General features: G+C 40.1%; 3 protein-coding genes across 3 annotated transcripts in view; all 3 read left to right on the forward strand.

The window, feature by feature from the left end:
* Nucleotides 1-52: 52 nt before the first annotated feature.
* LOC145463503 (uncharacterized) overlaps nucleotides 53-23,430 on the forward strand; it is a 76,066-nt gene continuing 52,688 nt past the window's right edge. The window contains exon 1 of the mRNA XM_081447256.1: nucleotides 53-1,414. Within this exon, the coding sequence (XP_081303382.1) occupies nucleotides 53-634 (582 nt within the window). The 3' untranslated portion in view covers nucleotides 635-1,414. The remainder of the gene's footprint in view (nucleotides 1,415-23,430) is intronic.
* On the forward strand, nucleotides 1,412-11,617 carry LOC145463340 (uncharacterized). The gene is made up of 9 exons (XM_081447095.1): nucleotides 1,412-3,007; nucleotides 3,699-3,870; nucleotides 4,367-4,625; nucleotides 5,523-5,750; nucleotides 6,182-6,436; nucleotides 8,122-8,307; nucleotides 9,773-9,895; nucleotides 10,604-10,735; nucleotides 11,425-11,617. The coding sequence occupies exons 1-9, from the start codon at nucleotides 2,152-2,154 to the stop codon at nucleotides 11,614-11,616; spliced, it is 2,403 nt and encodes an 800-aa protein (XP_081303221.1). The 5' UTR covers nucleotides 1,412-2,151; the 3' UTR covers nucleotide 11,617.
* On the forward strand, nucleotides 13,310-22,625 carry LOC145463351 (uncharacterized). The gene is made up of 9 exons (XM_081447105.1): nucleotides 13,310-14,131; nucleotides 15,924-16,095; nucleotides 16,472-16,730; nucleotides 17,577-17,804; nucleotides 18,425-18,679; nucleotides 19,584-19,769; nucleotides 20,397-20,519; nucleotides 21,200-21,331; nucleotides 21,927-22,625. The coding sequence occupies exons 1-9, from the start codon at nucleotides 13,315-13,317 to the stop codon at nucleotides 22,116-22,118; spliced, it is 2,364 nt and encodes a 787-aa protein (XP_081303231.1). The 5' UTR covers nucleotides 13,310-13,314; the 3' UTR covers nucleotides 22,119-22,625.

The following is a 23,430-nucleotide window of genomic DNA, read 5'->3' on the forward strand; positions in this document are numbered from 1 at the left end:
CCTGGTAACAGGACTCGGCTACCCAGCTCAGGCGAGGCTACAAAGCAGCAACATGGTGGACGCTGCGGAAGGTTCGAGCTCTGAAAAGGATTGCACTGACAAGAATTTCTCCGACAGAGATTCGTCCGACGAGAGCACAGACTTATCAGCTGATCTTAATTTCTCTTCGGAAAGTCAGAACTCATTACGGGATCCGAAGTTGGCCGCATCGACGCTCTATAATGGAAAGAAGAAACAAAATGCGATCGCCAAACAAGCATGGAAGAGACGATTTCGTTACTTGTCTTTCAAGCACTTTTTGCGTCACACGAAGGCGGTAAATGATAGACAAACAGGCGGAGATCTTTCTCCCAGAGATAATAAGAAACGAGAAGAAGAATCAGATGGTTTTTATGCAGACGACAAAGGGTATTTACAGGGTGAGATCTATGATCAACTGAAAAATGGCGAAGAAATTGGCTTTACGGGTGATGTCAGTAGAAAATTGAATCTGATGCCTCCTGTCACTGGTCAGGACAGAACTTCAGAAGATGCTGAACTTTTAAGGACTGACTTTCAGTCAGATAGTGACAATCCGGAGATAATTGTTGTTCCTTGTGCGCAATTTGTTCGTGAAATTTCAAGTGGAAACTAGAAATATAAAGTACATGTAGCTCATATTTTGAGCGTGGTCAGATCTCTTCTCTGCAAGCAAGGCTCTCGATTTTTACACTTATCTTCCCAACGAAAAGTAAAGGGAATTCTTCTCCTGGGGTACCGTAACTAAATTCTCCCGTTTAAATCTGTGGTGACTTTACTTAAAAGTAAAGTTACCTCAAATTTTATGTTCTGTATACTGTAAGTTTTTCCATATCGAACCTCCGATTGCGACCACCTCTTGAACACGACCACCTCTCCTCGGCGACCAGTTTTCCAAAATACCAAAAGTTTCCGAGTCAAATCACTATATTTGGAACCTCTTGTAAGCGACCACCTCTCGTAGGCGATCGCGACCACTTTTAGAGCTGAAAGTTTCAGTGTAGTTTTCCATTTGTTTTTAACCTCCATTAGCAAAGACTGGACAGATTATACATCATCGCATTACTGGGCCAGTACAGGAGACGGACATTTTCTCGAAAGGAAGTACCGGATTTTTTCTCGAAATTGACTTTTCACATGAATAAGACATTTAAAACATGGGATAAATCTCTGCGGTTATCATATGCTAAGGAGGCAAAATTTTGACCCAATGTGGTCTAAGCTCCAGTAAGCAACCTCCTAGGCTTGACATTTTGGGTGGTCGCTTGAAAAGAACCCCTGAGAGTCCTAAGAGCATTTCCGGTTCTGTTTTCTAACAAACTGCTGCTGGTTTAGCAAAATATCCTCTCTTCAGGCGATTCAATTGAGCTATTTCAAAATGGATGTAATAATGGATGTGATTTTAAATCGACCTCGCGCTGCACGCAAGTTAGCCTTCGAACGCAGACGTATTTCCGGTTTTCGCTTGTCTCCGCCGAAAATAACGTCTGCGAACCCGAGCCAGGAAACGATTTCTGTGACGTAAGAATTTTAAGCCAATATCACAGGTTAGCTCAAGTAGCCCCAGAACTACTGCGCGAGGTATTCGCTGCGAGGAGCACTCGAGTTTCATTCTATCATGGAATCTGATTGGCGAAAGAGAAACAAAAGTCATTACGTCACAGAAATCGTTTCTTGGCTCGGGTTGGCAGACGTTATTTTCGGCGGAGACAAGCGACAGCAGGAAATACGTCTGCGTTCGCAGGCTACACGCAAGTTCGATTTTGAAATCAAGCGTATGATTTGAGACCAAATTGCACTCCACTGGATTCAATTTATGCTATCATTATTTTAACAGCTGTCAAATTTATGTGTTTAGTAACTCTTTAAGTCAGAATTAAAAATTCTATTATGCACAGAATGGCTAAGCTCAGCGGGCGAAAACAATCCATAATATGTTATTAAACTCCCGTTTGTTTTATCTACGGCTAATGACAATACACCTTTGTTCGTTTGTTGGCAGGTGTCAATGTGGTTAAATGCAAAGAAAAAAGCCGCCGCTTGAAGACAGACTGAGTGAAATGTTTGATCTTGAATAACTCAGATTTAGAACGTTTGCACAACGACGGCTTATTAGATATACATCAACAGGTTATGATGCAGAATTCAAGGAATGAAGACGAGAAGCTTGACATGATGTTGAACGAACCTAAAGTGAAGCATGGAAGTAAGCTCTCCAAAGAGAGACTCATCATGCTTGCGGTGCTAGCTGTGGGAATAATCTCATTAATCGTGGGAATCGTGTTGATTGTAATTGCATCGGCCGATCGCGACAAGAATTCCACAAAACACGAAGAGCAAACATCACCAACTTCTAGCCCAGTGCCTCCCATGACCACATGTTCTCTCTCTCACGAGGCGCGGAATTCAGGACTTCCTGAATTCCTCAGTCGTGTTAAGGCGACATATTACAAGCTCCATCCATATGAGGTCTATTCCAATCCAGACGTCCCTGAGGATAGGATTAAAGTGGAATATGTCGCTTACGATCCTTCTCCGGAGGCCATCAAAACACGAACAGACGCCGCGCTAACTTTGCTGAAAGAAATCAGGGATAAGGTTATTAACACAGACGCGTTGAAACCCCGTGAGAGGAAAGCGCTTGCTCAAGTGAAGCATTACCTTCAGCATGTGTTCGGTCAGCCGTATGACGTGAATTACTACGCCGGGGATTGGATGATGGGACCGAATTTGTTCTGTTGGCAGCCAATCTGTGTTCATGGCTATGGAGTTTACAACGGGCTAGGTCTGTATCACAAACCCAACAACACATTTGATGTGGAGCTGATAGAAGCGAAACTCTTTACTCATAAGGAAGGCATACTGCAGTACATTGAAAATATGAAGATGGGTGTACGTAAAGGAATGGTGCGAAGTGTCGAGGACTGTAAAGCTGGAACTGACGCTCTTAAAGGAAATTACAGAAGCGTTTCTTTATACAACGAATCAGGTAAAAACTGATTGTATATTTAATTTATTTTCAGTGTTACATAACTAGTATTCAATTGTGCCAAATAATCAAATTTTCGACTATCATAGACGAGAGAAAGGATTAGAATACAAACATAAACTGATAGAGACATTTTCTGGCATCTAAAAGAGCTGAAAACTTTTCTTGCGTTATTTAGCCACAGCAACTGTCATCTCTCTAGATAAAACTTGTTGCTTTTGTCTTTATTTGTTTTCGTATTTACTTAAGTTTTATTCCTGCACCGTATGAGGCACTTATTGGAGCGTAAAGGACAGCTGATAACTGCTTAATCGCGTGACCCAAATGGCTCATTTAGTGTCATTCTGTACATGAACGGAGCTACGTCATGGTTTGCGCATCTTCAAAAGTTTAGCCTAAATTTTTCAATTTGGTCGTTTGTAATCCATGGCAAACTTCTCCATCCTAAACCATCCTTGTTCCTTTGTGGTTTATTATTATCTCTCTTGGTGTTTTCTATCTTAGTAAATTGCTATTTTCAGGTTTCCTTCAATTTAAAGGCAATTTTATACTACAAAAAACTCATAATACCGTGACTGAGCTCCTTTAAGCTGTATTACGCAGACATAGACTTGCTTAAATATATGCAAATGCAAAATGTTTTGCCCATTTTAATTAAAGTCAAGTAACACTACACCAACTCGACATGCAGGTGTCTTAAAAGAATGGTTTGTTCAACCCCTGTTGGACCCTGATTACTACAGTTACATCACAGAAGACACTGATAACGAATGGAAGAAAACACATGGTGGAAAAAATGTTAGCGAAACTGTAAAGAAATACCTGGTGGAGTACTTAGGTGAACCACTCAAGCAGTTGATAAGGTACTAGAAGTGAAGTCTTGTGATTAATATTACACTGCACAAATTGCTTTATTGTGGTTTGCCTGAGCGGCGCTCTGGTTAGTCTAAATAGCACTTCAGGTGGTCTCCGCCTGAATATAGGTTTATAGTCTGGATAAGTCGGATAACGCTCCGGTGAGCCTCGATGCCACTCCAGTCAGCCAGAGCAGCGCTCAGGTTAGCGTGCGAAAAATCAGGTTAGCTTGGTTATAATTAGCTCTCAGAATGGCAAAGGTAACATGACGCATTTTTTAGGACCTCTTATAATTATTCATAGACTCATTCGACCCATAAATACATTAAACAGGGGTCGTTTGTTACCAAACATCAAAATAACAACAAAACTACTTAGTACTAATAATATTTCCTAATATACAATGCTGTATACAGACATGCCAAACCTAAAATTTTTTTCTGCGTTTCTGACGAACAGGAGTTTTATTAAATAATCTACATGATTCATTCGCTTCCTTTTTAGGTACTTGGAGGTGGAACACATCCGTCACTGCGTTCCGAGCAATGTGTCCAGCGGCTTGGCCAACCTTCCACTAAAGTATGTTTGGGTCAATGGCAAAGAAAACACGTCCTGGCCAACAGAGCCTTACCTGCCCACTGGTGAACCACTAAATGGAAAGCAGGCTTATTCCCAAATCATGTCGTATTTCACAACAAACGCCATGAACCCGAAACAAGTTCATGACCTTGGTAGAAAACAGCTGGACATTTACTATCCTAAGGTAAATTGTTTTAGTAAATAGTCCAAAGAGAATACGTGCGCTGATTGGTTTAAAATCGTGTTTCTATTAAACAATTAGATTATGAGCTCGAGATTTCTACCGTCCACGCATAGAAATTGAGAGCTAATAATCTAATTGTTTTACTATAAATCTACTAGCCGCTCAAAACTTTATGTAAATCCTCTTCACAGACACTTCGAAAACGCCAAGAAGCGGCCGTCATTTTGTTAACAAGGGCACACTGCCAATCAGAGAACAGAATTCGGGATAGAACGCTAGTGGATATATACTAATTAACAATTAGATTATGAGCTCGAGATTTCTATGAGGTATCGCCTCATAGAAATCGGGAGCGCATAATCTAATTGTTTTAGTAGAATTCTAACCTAAGTTAATGCAAATAATGGTTTCCAAATATTTTTCGACACATTATTGAACTTTACGCTTTAACAGAATCGCATGTATTGAATTGTCCTTGGTAAATTTGCGGTTGTTTACGCGCGCGTACCGGTTTTTCAATAATTTCAAGTTTTTTAAGTCAAGAACCCGTTTATATCTGTCTTTTTGTGTTATCAGGAATATAATTATCCATTTACATCTAAACTTTCTTCCAAAACTTCGGAAAAACGATAAAAACGTCGCATTTCGTGGACGACCGACAGCTACTTCATTCTAATGGCAATAGTATACGAGTAGCTCAGCCAATCAGATTGCTGCATTTGCATTAGTATACTAGTAGAATGCTACTAAAACTCGATAGAAACACGGTACATGTTTTAAATTCTATTTCCTAAATGTTAATCGGTATTTTGTTTGTTATACACAGAATTAAACCGAAGCCAACCTAATAACTTTGGTTACCGAGGCTGAGGAGGTTTATGAAATTCATATTTCTAGGTTGAGGAGCTTGCCAAAGAGGTAACTGGAGAAAGCGACAAAAACACCGCCATAACAAAGTTCAGAGCCATCCTGAACTCATCCTCGAGTTACTTTAATGCGGAACCAATTCCAAAGAACGAATCTGATGAAGAAGCACACAAAAAATGCAGCGACATTGAAGGAGCAAAGAAATATTGTCCCAAACGCTGGGCCGCCATTCAACTGTGGTTTGCTGAATCAAGAAAGGCAGGTTTTTCTGTTCGTCACATGCATGTTTTTAGAATTTGCACTACTAATCACTTTTTATGGCTGATATGATTTTATGGAACAAGCTGTTTCACTCCTTGGTGTGGTTGTGAGAAATTGTGAACTCAGTTAGGGAGTTGGGAAGCAAAGATGGCGCAATGGTGAGAGCGCTCGCCTCCCACCAATGTGGCTTGGGTTCGATTTCGGCCCGGTGCCATATGTGGGTTGAGTTTGTTGTTGGTTCCTGCCTAGCACCGAGGGTTTTTCTCCAGGTTCTCCGGTTTTCTTTCCTCCACAAAGACCAACATCTCCAAAGTCCAATACGACCAGGAGAGAGCACCGGCATGAAAACCGTGTGGCCTCCTCTCTAAATATTGTAATAACTATTATTTATTTATCTTTGTAAAATTTGGTTGTTTGGTTCTTTCCAGGTGATGAGCTTCCTGGAGCCGAAAACAATTCCAATGTTTTACTTCACTGGAGACAAAGCTACCACGCCTAGTTGCCCAGTTGATTTACAACCTGATATGAATCCATCAAGTGGAGCTCAAAGCTACAGTGGGAGTAATGCAGATTGCACGCGAAGTGCAAAATACAATATTCCATTTTTCTTGGACAACTTAGGTCCCAAGTTCCAGGAATGGAGCGTCAATGCTCATGAGGCGAGGCCTGGGCACCATACACAGGTTATTCACATTATAGTCTAATCAGTTTGGTATGGACTAAGGTTGAAGCTCAGAAGTGAACAACAATTTAATTTTTAAAAATAGTCAAACAAAACTGTGATGGACGTAGCGAAATTATCATTGAGCTTTCAGCCGCAAAATATGCAAAAGTTTTCTAGTTTCTGATAGACTGCACTCCTTCAGGCGTAGAATTAACTCCGCTTAAAGGAGCTCAGTCACGCTCTTTTGAGTTATTTTGTCCACGTAAAAAATTACGTTTAAATTGAAGGAAACCTGAAATTAGTAGTTTATTGAGAGAGAAAAACACCAAAGAGATAACAATAAACCATAAAAGAACAAGGATGGTTAAGGATTGAGAAGATTAACACGGATTACAAACGGCGAACATGAGAAATTTAGGCTAACGTTTCAAGATCGCAAACCGAGTCGTCTTTTGGGATAACCGTTTGTCATATCTGGGGCCATTTTAATATGCCATTTTCTATAATTATCATTAACGGAATGCGATTTGGGATAATACAAATGGTCTGTTATATCCAGGAGTCTGGACATTCGAACAGAGACTAATATTCATCATGCACTTATTCGCTGAGAGGTCGAAGGTATATAACCACTCATAATCCATCAAATATTTTCGCTCGCGCGCGATTGGTCTAAACGCGTCACGTGACCGAATATTCCCCAGCTAAAACTGGGGAATATCCGAGAATATTCCCCAATTTTCAAAACTTCGCGCGTTGCGAAAAAGATTTGAAGAATAACAAACACAATAGCCTCCATTTGGGGCGAAAATATGCTAGGATATTTGTCCTTGGACATCATCTGTTCTTCGAAGCTCACAGTTTTCGCTCTCGGAAAACTGTTCGCTTCTCGGAACAGATAATGTCCGCGGACAAATATCCGAGCATATTTTCGCGTTAAATGGAGACTATGGTTTATATAGCTAGAGGTGCTTTCCTGTGGATTGATCCGGTCAGGATCAGTGAGCCATGATCATTCGTATCACGATGCATCAAAGGAACCGATCAACTCCATTGTGGACATGGATTCAATGATGCTTTTGATGTAGCACGATATCATTGGTTCTTAACCTGTTTATCCCTAGAAACGCCTATCCAAAATGTTTAGATAGTGTAATTAATGTTTCTTGACCCATCTTAACTTCACCTGGCAAAATGGACTGGCCGCAGTAGATATTCATTACGACGATTTACTAACCTCAATTTTTTATCTACCTGACTAAAACATTATGAGCCAAAACTTGCCATATGCCCCCTATATGAAAAGGCTGGGGATACTCGTCAGAAAAGTTAAATTAAAATAGATCAACCCGGCTGTGGCTAAAGCTTTATTTGACTCCTAAAAAACGGAATAGGCTAGATTACCAGTCGCTGTTCAGGAAATGAGCCCACTCTCGTAGACCAGACATGAGAGACCAGCGGTAATCGAGGCTAAAAGCGGAGATAAGAGGGTTTCTTTCATTGTTATTTCTTCGAGTGCGCCCTAAGAGATACTTTGAGAGCTAAAAATAGTGGCGTTTTGTCATAAACACGCTAAGTGAGACCAGAATCCTTGATTTATACCCCTCAGCGAGACGACGAACATCCCTGACCCTTTCATACATCTCCCCGTGATATAATCTGCAGTGAGTGGTTGGTTATAACATCTATCCTGTTCCCTCACAGGTTCAGGGTAATGTGGAACATTTCAGTGACAGCTGTGGAGGTATTATGGCTTGGCTTGATAGCGCAAACTATTACACAGCATTTGCAGAAGGTTGGGCCTTATACGCTGAAAATCCACTCATTGCTGAAGATACTGACACCTACTTGAAGGAGCCCATGCAGAAGTTTGGAATGCTGCAATGGCAGGTAAATACAAAAAACAGTAGCTCATTTCTTGGAAGTGTACATATTTACCGGGGATTTAAAGAAACAGGATTCGAGGCAATCCAATTCAAAGATAGATAGAATGGAAAAATAGCAAATTTGGCACTGGCTGTCAACGGTGAAAAAAATAGTCGCATCGTTTGGGTTTCTATTTACTTGCGTTCAAGAGTAGACTTGCGACATGGTTTTTGCCTAAATAGTGAAAGGAAGAACGAAATTTTGCCTAATAAGTGTTGCTTTACAAACCGTGAAACGACAGCAAACCAAACATGGGACACAAGTTTCAGTACACCAGCCGATTGTAACACTGTAACGTCAGGTTCACAGCGACTGTTGAAAGGCCGAATTGTCACTTGCTAGACAACTTGTCGCGATGAGACTAGCGTGTGTGGGAGATGCTTTACTAATCGAATAAAGCCAGAGATCACGGAAAATCAGCTGTGATTGACGGTGATTTAATTGACGATAATCGAACGTAAACTGAAATATAATGTAATGAATAAACTAATTACTAGATAATAGAAGATTACAAGATGACGAGTCACGAAACAATAATAGCAAACATTCCAATCATAACTGCGATATGACAATACTTCCAGTCAAACTTCTCAGTAAAGATACAATTAAAATCATCAGTGATCCCAAGCAGATACGCATACTGCTAGCTGTCCTAATACAATAAATGACAACACTCTAAAAACTTGAAAGCAATAAAATTGTACGATGCGATAAAAACGTGCTTGCGTGAGCGCCACTGAAAGCGATGTGGGAATTTACTAGCAAGGAAAGGACTTAACTGAATTACCAGAGATTCTTATAGGAAAGTTGCTAAATAGAAACCTAAGCTAGGGGGAGTGTGAACTATAAAGATCTATCGCTAAAAACAAGATGAAATAAAAACTTTGAAAACTGGGGCTCTGCCACGTGTTGGACTTAGTACAATAGGCTGTTGTATAAAAAAACCCGAGACTAAAGGTACTTAAGGTTAAAAAACGTCAAAACTTGAAACTTGTACTAAAAAGCAAGCATAGAAAATAGTTTGTACTTACACGTCGGTTCCCGCTTGCGCTCTAAATAGTCAAGGGTAGCTTAAAACTTAATTTACTTGAAAACACGTATTGTGCACGCACGATAACCGAAACTTGAACTACTGGCGGGAATATGCCGCTAACACTATCTGTATACGTCCATGTGTAAAAACTGATGACGTCATTGCTAAGCAACAAATTGGCGAATCAGAAAGAGTTAAGATTACTCACTTAATTAGAGAAGCCTCGATATAGTGTTCATTACAAACACTATCCACACAAACATTATAAAGAAATTACTTACTCCCACCAAACGTCGTTCCAGCCATTCGTCAGCTTAAAACTTAACCTTTCTGCTCTATGCAACTCTTGTTAACCTAATTGACCTTTATACGGTTTACTATCTTTTGTTTCTATAGGTGTGGCGAGCTCTCCGATTGATCGTGGACACTGGTTTGCACTATTATGGTTTCACAAGAGACACGGCCCTGGAGTACTTTAGTAAATATGCGTGGGACGATACAGATGTTGCAAAAAAGGAGGTAAAAAGAACTGGGTTTAAAGAGGTCTTAAGCAGCTTATTGTGGAGGCGCGGTGGCCTCATGGTTAATGTGCTCGACTCCGGATCGAGCGGTCCGAGTTCGAGCCCTGGCTCGGGACATTGTGTTGTGTTCTTGGGCAAGACACTTAACTCTCACAGTACCTCTCTCCACCCGGGTGTATAAATGGGTACCGGCGAACTTAATGCTGAGGGTGACCCTGCGATGGACTAGCATCCTATCCAGGGGGGAGTAGAAATACTCCTAGTCGCTTTATGCTACAGAAACCGAGATAACTCCCTACCTGTTGGACCACTTGGCTCGTATGCAGACTTAACCAACCTTAACCTTTCCTTCCTTTCCTTATTCCTTTATTCAATCATTTATTCATTCATTCCTCCCTCCTTTTTTTCTTTATTATTCCTTCTCTCTGCCTTCACCCCGTTCACCAACGCTTGTATCCTTCTTGTTTTCCCTTCCTTCTTTTGATTGGTTATGACAAACTCGACAAATAAACATGTTATTTTTTTAACAAATAAATTCAATCGGGAATTTTGATAATAGCTCTGCGATTATAACATGCTATCTGGTAATTATTTAACAGCATTTCAAGAAGATCAGCAGCGCATCCATTGTAACTCCATGGCTAAAAGTTCAAGCTTTAGTGCTTGCCTTGTCGATAATTTAATCTTATTATAACTGTCCCATCAGGTGACTCGGTACCAGAGTGATCCTGGACAAGCGACCGCTTACATGATTGGTCAGTTGGAGATAAAGGAAGCTAGAAAATATTCCGAGGATGAGCTGGGTGAGAAGTTCAGTCTAAGAGACTTCCATTATCAGGTAAACTTGCTTGTTCTTGCACTAGATTGCCTAGATTTTCAGCGATTGAGAGTAGAATCATGCTGCTGGCCATTACCACATGCGCGGGCGTTAGATACATATTCTCTACAAAGTTTTATTGAGAAAGATCTTCTTCCATGTCGGCTGTTGACTGGATACTGATAACTTTAAGGTAGATTACTTTATAACATTGTGTTATAACTACAGTAGATCACAAATTGCGGTTTTCTTTCCATTTTCTATCTGGTGTTTTCGTTACAACATTTTTCACTGAGGTTATTGAGATCTCGTGCAATTTTTGCCGAATATAAATTTTGAAACAATATGCAGTATATTTAAAAATTAGTCCGTGTTGGGTATGAGATGGTAGATAGCCAACGAGGCGCTTTGGACACAAGTTGGCTATAATCATCTCATGACCAACAAGCACGAGTGGAATAAATGTTTTATTAAAACGCCCCCAAAACATAAGAAACTAAACTAAACAAATAAAAACACCACAAAAAATCATGCGTGCGCTTACCATATTCGTAGAGCATGGCATGATGGTTCAGACACCATGATGACTAAGCCATTGAAACCTCTTGAATAGCATTAACCAATGATCCAGGTTTTAATAAAAGATATCAACTAAATTAAACAGAGCCTACAGAGCACCCTTTAAATCACTTGTTCTTTCAATATCAAAGGTTCTTGCTCAAGGATCCTCTCCACTTGCTTACTTAACCGATCACGTGACGAGGTACGTGGCCTGCGTCAAGAACAAGGAAAAAGAAGGTTGTGACGTCATCTTAAATCCACCAAAGAAAACCGAGGCAAAAAAAGGAGCGAAGAAAAACCGCTGGCCAATGATGCCGAAACCCATAATACACTACAAGTGAAGCACTACCGTAACATATTGATTACACTCAATGAAATAATTACAAGGCGAAATATAATTTCGTCTTGGGAGGACTTTTAAAATAGTTAAATCGATAAATCAAAGTGTATGGGGATTTCAAACTTAATTTAACTAAAAAGGTTTTGGTCGTTTAAAAGTCCAGTAATTCTGTAATAGGCCATATTCGTATTCCCGGTATTGGACTGAAACTAGCTAGCTTGTAAGTGAGGCTAATGCGGGGAGTCCTTTCAAATGCAAATGGCGTTTATCTCTTTCTAATGATATTTCCGATCCTCCGCATGAGCCTCGATTGCAAGCTAGTTCCAGTCTAATACCGAGAATACGAATATGGTCTGTTGCAATGAGACGGCCACCGGCTATTTAGCTATGTAATTAATAGATAGATTTCGTATAAAACAACAGCTATTTTTTCTGCTGAGTCGTAAGAAATAAATCCTCGAACGTAGACAATGTAAATCATATAAGAAGTGGCATTATAACTTAACCACTGTCGAATCAATGTCGCTCAGACATTAGGTAACTAGTAGATAATTTGTAGGTGTTCACCTCGGCTAGGAAATTTGGCACGCTATTAATGTTCTTTATTATTGTTTACTTATTTCTTTTACAGTTTTCTTTTGCCACAGCGCTAATTTCCCAGTTACCTCAGACTCTAGAATTTCATTCAAAACTGCAGTAAAATAGTTTGAAAATTCGGCAGCAAAAGCGCCAGTGCTTTCCATTAACAGAACTCAGTCACGGTGTTTTGAATTATTTTTGCCACGTACAAAATTACCTTTAAATTAAAGGAAACCTGAAAATATTAGTTTACTAAAATAGAAAAACACCAAAGAGATACCAATAAGCCATAAAGAAACAAGGATGGTTAAGGATGGCGAAGATTAACACGGATTGAAAACGACGAAGTTGAAAATTTAAGCTTAACTTTTTAAGGTGTGCAAACCGTGACGTAGTTCCTCTACGTCGGCAGTCAGCATTTGCGACAGTGTGTGAAAGAATTCTACTGTACCGTAACTCCGAATATATCGAGAGCCCTACCTAGCGATTACTATTTTTCAGAGTGGTTTTTCCAGAAAGTTTGTACATAAATATCTGTAACAGAGTGTTTTCTTGTCATTCCTTTACCTCGCGCAAAACAAGTCACCCAAGAGGCCAAGATTCATGTTCTGACAAGTTTGATGCTGTTGTGTCCTTTGCAAGACACCCTTATTGACTTTGTAGCCAAGCCAAGTAAGGTCAACCTGATAATATTTGTAAGTAGCGAGTCGAAATAACTGTGTCTGATCTAGCACCATGATCAATGTTATAACGAAAATCCACATGCACATTTCGCCTGACTTAAACAACATAGAATTTTTATGGGAGGGGGTTAAGTAAACAACATTTAAGTGACTTTTTTTCTTGAAAATTCCTGTACTATATACACCAGATATCAGTAACAGTATTAAATAAATCTTAATCACGTGTAAAATGGGTTAGTAACTGAGTGTACGGAGTTGATACCAGGTTTCCACGAGATGTTGGCTAATTACCCTTTATTAATCTCTTTTGGGTACTTTAAAGTGACCACGAAACTATGTAAATAGTTCATACTTGTGTACACAACAAGCTATCAACAAAGTTATTTCAGTAGGGATTACTTATCTTATCTGACCTGGGAGGAAATAAACTACATAAAATGATGGTTGATGAAACCCTCGCGTTCAAAGGCAAGAAGTCCAACTCTAGGATTTGGTTGACAGTTTTCGCTGTAATTGCCTTTATCGTTCTGATCGTTGGAATTGTGCTGATAGTTCTTGCAATCAAAAAGGAAGGCGATGATTCAGGACATTCAAATGAAACATCAAAAGGCGATAATTCAGGACATTCAGATGAAACATCTTTCTGTGAGTATTCCAAGGAAGCAAAACGGATTGGTCTTGATGACATAATTTCGCAAGTGAAGGAGACTTACTACGAGAAGTTGCCCTTTCAGTTGCCAGGTGATCCTGATGCAACTCGCGAGGACATCGCGGAGAAGTACAGCGCCTACAATCCAACGCCTGATTACATCAAAGGCGTCACAGATGCGGCAAAAACTCTCTTCAAGGATGTGAACAAAATTAAGGTCAACTCTGACAAGCTGAAACCACGAGAACGCAAAGCGCTTTCACAGCTGAAACACTACTTGAAGACGGTTTTTGGACAGCCTTTCGATATGAACTATTACGCTGGAGATTGGATGCTCGGGCCGACTTTTTACTGCAGCAAACAACCTATCTGTGACGTTGGGGAGCATCTGAAAGGGATGCTAGGACGTCTAAAACCTGAAAACTTGGAAGACCTAAATCTGATAGAGAAGAAGTTGAAAGTTCACAGGGAGGGAATTCTGAGGTACATGGAAAACTTGAAAATGGGAAAACTTCACGGAATGGTTTACAGTCAAGAGGCTTGTGTCTCTGGACGAGATGCGCTCAAGAGGAAATATCTGAAGATCGCTTTAAAGAACGAAACCGGTTTGTGTTATTTTTTATTATAAATATTACAATTCTTTTTAATTTCTAAGAAGTGTTTCAGAGTCAGTTGAGAGTGCGGAGAGTGCTTGATTGGGTTGTCGCCCTTTTGGTGGTTCGTTTCAATTTTAGTTGCTAAGTAACACACGATTAGGCAAATAAACTTCTCAACATGTAGAAACATATCCAGGTCAACAAAAAAAATACACATATGTGCCTTGCAGATGTGTTATAATATATTTATCGGAACCAAATGTTACACGTTTTGAAATGGAAAGGGGACGATTATGAGATCTAAAGAACAGTAAGATGAACGTGCAAAAATCCACTATCTGTCGACCTGCTTAAAAAACCTATTGTGAAAACAAAAATAGCTTCGTTACTTTGTTTATTTTACTCCAAACCTTTGTTTTTTTTCTTCTACTTCTTATTTTCTTAAATTAAAGTGGCACCAAAGGAATAAAAAGCGTTTAAAGAGTACTGCAATGTTTCCACAAGGGCATTTTGAAGCAGAGATTGCAGAATGACCGTCAACACATTTTCATTTACAAATTTCATCGTTTACTTTTCATAATAGTTTCGTTGCTTCGTGATATTAGGACAAGCATTGTTGCGTTCACATTCCAATAAAATGACAAGCAAATGAAGATGTAGCACTCACAAGGACAAATCTGTCAATTTACGTATTGCGCACTTCATTGAAAGATGCTTCACAATATGCTTACGCTCATCAAAGCCGAGAAGAAATAGATGGAGCGATAATTTGAAGTAACATTATTTAGGCCAGCCGCATGTTTATCCACTGACAAAAACATAGTTTCACGACAATAACCTATCCATAGAAACCCCATCTATATGGAACGAAGTTCTTGTTCACTTAAATGATTATGAAGAAAAAGGTCAACGTAAAGAGAGCTGTCAACGTGACAAATTAGAAGTTGACAAAAGCGAGTGTTTGAGTCACATTTAAATTTGTTACGCTCCACCTGGGGACGGCTTCCCTAGCTTGAACGAACACGTACAGCGAAAACTGCCCTTTATTAATTTTTTTTTATCATTGTGTAGATTCTTTCCACACTTAAACAACACCCAAAGGAAACTATCTTTACTGCATTACCTATTACAGAAAAGTATGGTCGAGATCGGGCTAGATGTTAATTTACATTCTGAAAGTGCTTAAGAAATAGAAAACATATACTGTATTGCTATCGAGTTTAAGTATAAATCTACCAGCGTTCTATCACGATTGGCGTTCTCTGATTGGCTATACGCTACTCACTATTTATTCTGTGATAGATAGTGAGTAGCGTAGCAGTGTGCGCTTGTTAACGAAATGACGAAGTGTCCGTGAAGAGGATTTAGATAAAGTTTTGAACGACTACTAGATTTATACTAAAACAATTAGATTATTCGCTCTCGATTTCTATGCGTGATAGTCGACGAGGGCTGCGCGATAGAAATCTCGAGCTCATAATCTAGTTGTTGCTAGCAGCATGCTGTTGATAACAACAAATTGGTGGCGCCTTCTTTGCGTTTTCAAACTGTCTGTGAAGTGGATTTAGATAAAGTTTTGAACGACTAATAGATTTATACTAAAACAATTAAATTACCATTTCACGATTCTGTCACGCGATAGAAATCCAGACATCATAATCTGATTGTTAAATAGAGGCAAGATGACTCCGAAACGTTGTGGTTTCCTTTAGCTTATTTTTGAAATCAATTGCATTTCAAAACATTTCCTTGCTATAAACCACACGTCACCACACTTCAATTCCTTACTACTAATCTCCAGGTGTTTTGGAAGAGGAATACGTTAAAGATGCTCTCAAAGATGAGTACTATTCTGACATAACAGACGAAATGAGGAACCAGTGGAAGAAGGATCATAATGGTACAACCGTAAACGAATCTTTGAGTGACTTTCTGGTGGAATACATGGGAAAGCCGATGAAACAACTGCTAAGGTAAATCAGATTCATTTAAACATCTGGCAAAAGTATAGGTTATACAGTATATAGGCAAATCCTCATGAGTATTTGGGTCTTTTTTGGGTCGTATTTAGAAGCCGTTGTTTTTCATAGAGAAAAAGGTTTGTATGTAGCACTGGGATTTGTTCTGAAAGTTAGATTTGGGAAAATGGGCTGGGAAATGGGATTGGTACACCGGCGCCCCCCCCCCCCCCACTCCCCGCTCCCCGCTCCCCGCCCCCCCTCATTCAGGACTCTCTATGTTTGTTTCTTAGCGACCGTGCCATAAAATAAAACCACCTGATTGATGCAGGGTTTAATACCTTAGCGAGGAACAAATTATCAGACAACCTTTTCCATAACTTGTTGCTAGGTACCTAGAGCACGAGCATTACCGCTATTGTGTTCCAAGTAATGTTTCAAGTGGTTTGGCCTCTCTACCACTGGCACATGTTTGGGTAGATGGTAAAGAGAACGCATCTTGGTCAACGAACACGACGTTATATACCGGCCACCAGCTGAACGGTACAGAAACATACGCCATGATATTGCCTTATTTCACGACTAATGAGATGACACCAATGGATGTACACGAGTTGGGCAAGAAGCAGCTGGAAATGCTTTATCCACAGGTTAGCACAACTTTGCTTTTGTTTCTAGGTCGCACCTTTAGAGTTGCTTCTAATGAATGCAAAGAGGACATGGCATACACTGGACTACAGTCAACTTCCGATAAGTTGAAACTTCCAGGAAAAGGAGTTGAAAACAGATAACCGAAAATATGGGGAAAAAACGGTGATTACTGCATTTCTGTTTATACAGTACATATTTTAATCAAATTTAATTATAGAGAAGTCGAGTGAAAATGAAACAATCTGGCATTTCTGAATTACTGTTTAAATCAGAACGTATAAATGTTATGGATAAGAAAAGAAAGCAAAGCCAAGCAGCAGGAGAAGGTCAGGTACTGCTTACTTTGCAGATTTCAAGGAGAACAACGTCGGGCTACTGCTACAGAGTTCATGCGATTTAACTTTTCGAGAAATAGCTTCAATGTTTTGGATTACAGTACTGATTGTTTTGAGTTTTCACGTATTGACAAACATGGAGTTATCAAGGGTAAAATTATATAGAAAATGACCTGAAGAGAAATTGCTTCGAGTTCGTGAGAGTATTGCCGAGTTATCGAGGGTAATATAAAAAGTCGATTTTGGTTCGAATCGAGTCAGACCGAGTTAGCGAGGGTTCGAGTTATCGGGAGTCGACGGTATCACTAAAGAGCCGGGCTGTTAACTTCGTTTCCGCGAGATCTAAAGATTTGAAAGGCGTTCTTGGAATGTGCTGATAACGGTTTACTCAACCTCCTTCTCAAAACGCGTTTACTCTTGATTTGAAATAATTGCACAAATGCAGCTCAACACAACGTATGTTGTATTTGATTTGAAACCGATTTGATCATTTCTGTTGGTTTTTCATAGGCCATAGAAGCAGCTAAAAACGCTACTGGGTTGGAAAACGAAAGTGAAGCCATAAAGAAATTTAAGGAGAAGTTGAACGCGTCAGATAATTATTTCAATGATGAAGCCTTTCCTGTCAACGAGTCGGATAAAAAAGCACACGACCTATGCAGCAGTATTGACGCGGCAAAGAAGCATTGTCCAAGGAGATGGGAGGCCCTGCAAAGTTGGTTCAAAGAGGCCAGAATGGTAAGAACTAAACTGCCTCATCACATAAATATATGCCATGTTTCTGCTTGGTATATTGATTGAAATATCTTTGAAATATGTTTATTTCATTGGCTGAGTGAGTTTGTCTTTATATGCTTCGTGGGTGAATGGCTTGCCTCACCCGTTTTTGAACCAGATATATTGTGCTTGTTTGATGCATTTTACTGGCTCGAAAGATAAGTACACCAAGCTGCTAAACGACATCAGCAAAAAAAAGTAATTTTGGTTTGATGTATGACTCGCTTTGTTTATGACATTGATTCCAGGGATGGCGCAGTGGTGAGAGCGCCCCCCTCCCACCAATGTGGCCCGGTTTGATTCCGAACAAGTGCCATATGTGGGTTGAGGCGGTTGTTGGTTCTCGCCTTGCTTCGAGGGTTTTTCTCCGGGTTCTCCGGTTTCAACTCCAAATTCCAGTTCGACCAGGATATGGGACCCGCATGAAAACCACCTAAGGCTGATGTGGCTCCCTCTCTAACTATTTTAATGTATTTTATTTACCCTCGATCCTTGATTTTCCCGTGTAACAGTCATAAAGTCCATGCAGATCATTTGCCCATCATAACGACCTCACTCTATGGCTTTATGCACTTTTTCAGGTTATGAGCATGTTGTATCCCAAAATAACTGACATGTTCTACTTCGCGGGAGATAAACACTCCACACCCAACTGTCCAGTTGAGTTACGACCTGACCTGAACCCGTCCAGCGGTATTCAGAGCTATGACGGAAGTGACCCAATGTGCTTAAAGCCGGCGCATTACAACATTCCCTTCTTCCTGAACAGGTTGGGCCCTAAATTCTCTGAATGGAGTATAAATTCTCACGAGTCGCGGCCGGGACACCACATTCAGGTATCAGTAATATACACATGTAGAAGTGAAATCAGTAAGAGGTTATTGTTTTATACAATGGTTGTCTTGAACGTTGACGATACATGAAATCAAATTTCCCTGAACTGGCAGAATTTCAATCCATTAGACTTGTCGTTTGGGACCCTTGGGGTTAAAGGAGTTACGTCACGGTTTTGTCCATCTTGAAAAGTCTGGCCTAAATTTTTCAAGTCCATAGTTTGTAATCCGTGTTAATCTTCTCCATCCTTAACCATCCTTGTTTCTTGATGAGTTATTATTATCTCTATAGTGTTTTTCTATCTTAGTAGACTATTATTTTTAGGTTTCCTTTAATTTAAAGGTAATTTTGTGTTTGGCTAAAATAGCTCAACATATCGTGAATGAACTCCCTTAACTAAGCCACCCAGACCCTCCCATGTTTATGATGGTTGAAGGTAGGACGTTTCCTTCATTCGTCCCTAGATGTTAAACTGAATGGGTCTTTAAGGCTTCATTAAGAACAACATTTGACAATTGATACCTAAGCCTTTTGTACTCTGGATGTCTAAGGGAGTTCGCCCCACCTCGGGCCGTCTTTTGACGATGCTGAAAAGTCGCCAATCATGCATCATTTGCAGTTTGCTTCTTTTCTGCCTCTCCTGCCATCGTTCTGCTATTAGGTTTTCTTTTGAACTCTATAGAACTAGAGTATATCGTTTTGCAGTTTTGAAATAGCTAGTGCAAGAAGAAGTGCAATGTAGGTAACCCATAGGAAGGTGACGGGTTGCAATCCTGATGGGAGGTCTCCACAGTTCTGTTAAAGAGGTTTGGGTCGCTAACTGATATCCACATATTCCTTTCACATACGTCATGCTCAATGATACGGCCATATAGTTTCAGTTTCTACAATTTTCCATCAATTCAGATCCAAGGAACCAGGGAACATTTTATGGACACTTGTGGAGGCCTAATTGCCTGGTTAGATTCCAAAACATACTACACAGCCTTTTTGGAAGGCTGGGGTCTTTACGCTGAGAATCCTTTAATATCAGATGATACAGATGTTTATGACGGCAAACCAATGAAGAAATACGGCATGCTGAAGTGGCAGGTGAGTGAACTAAAAAATCGGTTTTACAGTGACATTTTTGGTATAAAACAATTTTATATAAATGCTTGGCGTGCTTAGGTTGGACTTGCCATCCTCGTCACTATTTAGACCCCCAAGTTAGTATAAGAGACGGAATGCATCTGTTGGCTCGATATTGGGCTGACATTTATCCTTAAGATGTCAGCAACACACTCAATCAGTAGACGATCGGATGCAAAAAAATATGAAGACTGCATTAACGACGTTACCCGCACTTTATAAAATTAGACTACAGCTATGCTACAGCTCCATAACCCCGCACCATAATTCCCCAGAATGCAGTCTAGCCTTAACTTTCTCGAGAAATGTCAGCCATAAATGTGCTGTCGCGTTTTGCTGTTCTGTATCATTTGGTAGGGAGATTCTTTGATGTCGATTGTAACGGCGCGGTAACGAACTAAACCGCTGTATATGAAGTCCAACGGCAAACCGATTGGTCATTGAGTCTTCTACGCTCTTTGGGCCTGTCACTCAATTTGCGTAACGTGCCCAAGGAGGTTAGGGTAATGGCCAAAAAAGTGAAGTTTCGAAACCCTTAAAACTTGAGAAGAGACATCTATTCGAGATTTTGCTTTTTGTTCTCCACAGATCTGGCGCGCAGTAAGGATGATTGTAGACACAGGGCTTCACTACACTGGAATGAAAAGAGATGAGGCCATCAAAATGTTTGTTGACAATGCATGGGATGACTCTGACTTCACTCGGAAAGAGGTACGAAGTTCTGTTATGTAGTGAGAAAGACGCTGAGAAATACATTGTATTCGTATCCCAACTGAAAAATAACGATCTACCTAAATACATTCGATGACAGGCCTCCCATAAAAATTGGGTGGCGTATGAGGCCCGCGTCTCAAAAACCTTAGCCTATTTAAGACCAAAATCTGCGTTTTCCTTACCCTACTTATAAAATGACCAAAAATTCGATACCTTATTTAAGACCTGACCCTTAAAACAATACCCTGCCTTAATTAGTTCTCTAGTTCAGACCGATGTTAAAGGAATTGCAAAGGGCTTTTATTGATGGTCTTATCGACAATGTTGAAAAAGTACCCTAACCCTAACCACGAACAATGTATTATCACAAATAAATGTCAACTTTATTGTCGATGAAAAAGTAGCTTACTCCAATGAAACATACGCAATTCAAGACTAGAGTGCAAAACCATACCCTATTTGACACTGAACTGGCCAAATCGATAGCCTATTTCTGGACAAAACAGCTGTAAGACCATACCCTTTGGGGCCGCAGATACCTATATAGCCCATATAAGGGAATACCACCCCCCCGGCCCTATCCACTGTTCCCTCTTCATGCAGAGCACTTATAAAACAGCACTTTTAAAATACGTCACGATCATCACTTTTAATGTTGTTCATCTCTGTTGTGACAGGTATCCCGTTACCAGAGCTGGCCAGGTCAATCCACGGCATACATGGTTGGTAGGATAGCAATTTTAAAAGCCAGAAATCACACCACTTCAAGCTTGGGTAAAAACTTCAACCTCAAAGACTTTCATTATCAGGTAAATTACGTCTACTAGTCATTTACAATCTCGGGGTGAGTAGTCAGCTGTAAATAAAATCTTTGGGTAGGGGTGTACCCCTGAGACACTGCAACCCTTACCCCATACTAGACCCTAACCATAAGCTTGATTTTGCAACCCTGTTCTAGACTAGGCACCAAAAATCCCTAACCCATCCCAGACTGGCTATGCCATGCAGAGACGTTATCATTATCGTAGTCCAACAGACGCTAACTAAACCAATATCTTACGAAGTCACTTCCGAGTTTTTATTACTAGTATAGAACCCCGGACAAAGAACCCTGCTCTATACTAGATTATTTATACACTGGCCACTTCCCCGGTAAATTATACCCATTCTAGACCAAAAATGTCTAATTTCTATACCCTATCCCAAACTAAACTGCCTGAAAATCATACCATCACAGCGGCACTTACCGATATAGCTTATATATTGGAGTACTCTCCCCCCGGGGGTTAACCATATACTTAACTCAGTACTTATTGTTACAGACTCACATACAGAGAGAACCAAGAAAGAACTCTTCTCTTATGACCACTTGCGGAAGCTTATTTTTTCCCTCCAACTCCGCAGGTTTTATCCCAGGGATCTTCTCCTCTTGCATTCCTACAAGAACACATTGAGAATTATGTTGAATGTGTCAAAAACCCCGATAAAGAAGGCTGTTCATTTATCCTGAATCCACCCAAGAGAGCGCCGGTCAAAAGTGATGATAAGAAGTCTGGAAAACAGCAGTACTTTGAGGCTAACAGACATTATGCCTAGGACAAGATCAAATTCACTTCCTTAGATAAAGAAGATCGAACACAAAAGACCATGAATCAAAACTAACTCTTGAAGCCATACGTATAACCCTACTCACATATAACGTTAACTCTACGCACGCATAACGTTTCGAACGCACAACCTGTCGTGCACACGTCTCTGGAAAATGTTTTTCACTTGTGTGTCGAAAGAAATTTGCATTTTTTTTTTAGTTTTGCATTAGCATGCTAAGCGATTGGCTTTGAAAATTCTTCCAACTTTATCATCCAATCAGAAGTAAAACGAACAGCGATCATGACTCGCCCGAACACCTTTCCCCGCGCTTTTTGCTTTGCATTTTGATTGGTTCACTATATTGTCCGTGTATAACTTGTGATTAGCCAGAGTGATTGCTTTGTTGTTGTTTTTTCACGACACTCAATCAGAAGCTTCCCTGTCAGGTTGTAAGTATTTAAATGACTTGCTGTTTGCTTCTAGTAAAAGACATTTTTTTGCTGTTTACTCGTAGCCTGTGATATGAATTGTAATTTGGGTAGCGTTTCATCCTCCGGCACAGAATCCTAGGCATAACAGGATCTTATCTGAAATTGAAACGTCTTTTATGACCTATAAAAGCTGGTAAATTCTTAGTCTCTTCTGTTGCGATGAATGCTTCCGGAAACCTAGAAACTAGAGTAGGCAGAATACTTAGATCCCAGTATTCAGTGTGTAATCGCACACTTCGAAGTCAGGATCATTTGTTGAATAATTTTAAGTTCTAACTTAATCTACTTTCCAAACCATCAAAGGTAATAATTTTAATAGCTGTGCCTTTAGTGATGCAAAATTTCGCGGCAACAGTAATTAACATCCTGACAGACAAGGTGGTCGAAAGAGTCTGTAAAATTACAAAAAAGAGAACCGCGGATGTTCACTAAGAATAACGAGACAGCGTGCCCAGTGAAACCAATACAACCCCTCCATTTCTTTCTCTGAGAGCGCGAGTTACCTGGCTGAGGTCCCCTATTACTGAGCGATGGGACCTGAATGCTAAATTAAGTCGCGCAATGTGCTTTAGTCGCATTCATTAAACGGCGCCTTGCCAGGGACGCTTTAAACTATTTCTTTGTTTCTTGATCCTGGCGGGCTACATGGTAAGTATTTAAATTTAAAGAAAAGTGTTTTTATTTTTTTTTCTATGCCTTTGCCTTCACATTCCTCGCGAGCACTTTCTAGTACAGGGTTTGTTTGGAAGGGGGGGGGGGAAGGGGGCTGCGGTTTAGACGAAAATAATTATTGAAAGTTTCAAAGTTTTATTGCCTAAGGCCCCGTC

This window comes from Orbicella franksi, chromosome 1 (assembly GCF_964199315.1).
Source record: "Orbicella franksi chromosome 1, jaOrbFran1.1, whole genome shotgun sequence".
Classification (NCBI taxonomy): domain Eukaryota; kingdom Metazoa; phylum Cnidaria; class Anthozoa; order Scleractinia; family Merulinidae; genus Orbicella; species Orbicella franksi.

Bases quoted from the DNA above. Each gene is read 5' to 3' on its own strand.
- LOC145463340 (XM_081447095.1), top strand. From the start codon at position 2,152: ATGATGCAGAATTCAAGGAATGAAGACGAGAAGCTTGACATGATGTTG. The intron at 5,751-6,181 runs GCAGGTTTTTCT...GGTTCTTTCCAG, and splicing joins GGTTTGCTGAATCAAGAAAG to GTGATGAGCTTCCTGGAGCC. The intron at 9,896-10,603 runs GTAAAAAGAACT...CTGTCCCATCAG, and splicing joins CAGATGTTGCAAAAAAGGAG to GTGACTCGGTACCAGAGTGA.
- LOC145463351 (XM_081447105.1), top strand. From the start codon at position 13,315: ATGATGGTTGATGAAACCCTCGCGTTCAAAGGCAAGAAGTCCAACTCT. The intron at 18,680-19,583 runs GTATCAGTAATA...CCATCAATTCAG, and splicing joins GGCCGGGACACCACATTCAG to ATCCAAGGAACCAGGGAACA. The intron at 21,332-21,926 runs GTAAATTACGTC...CCAACTCCGCAG, and splicing joins TCAAAGACTTTCATTATCAG to GTTTTATCCCAGGGATCTTC.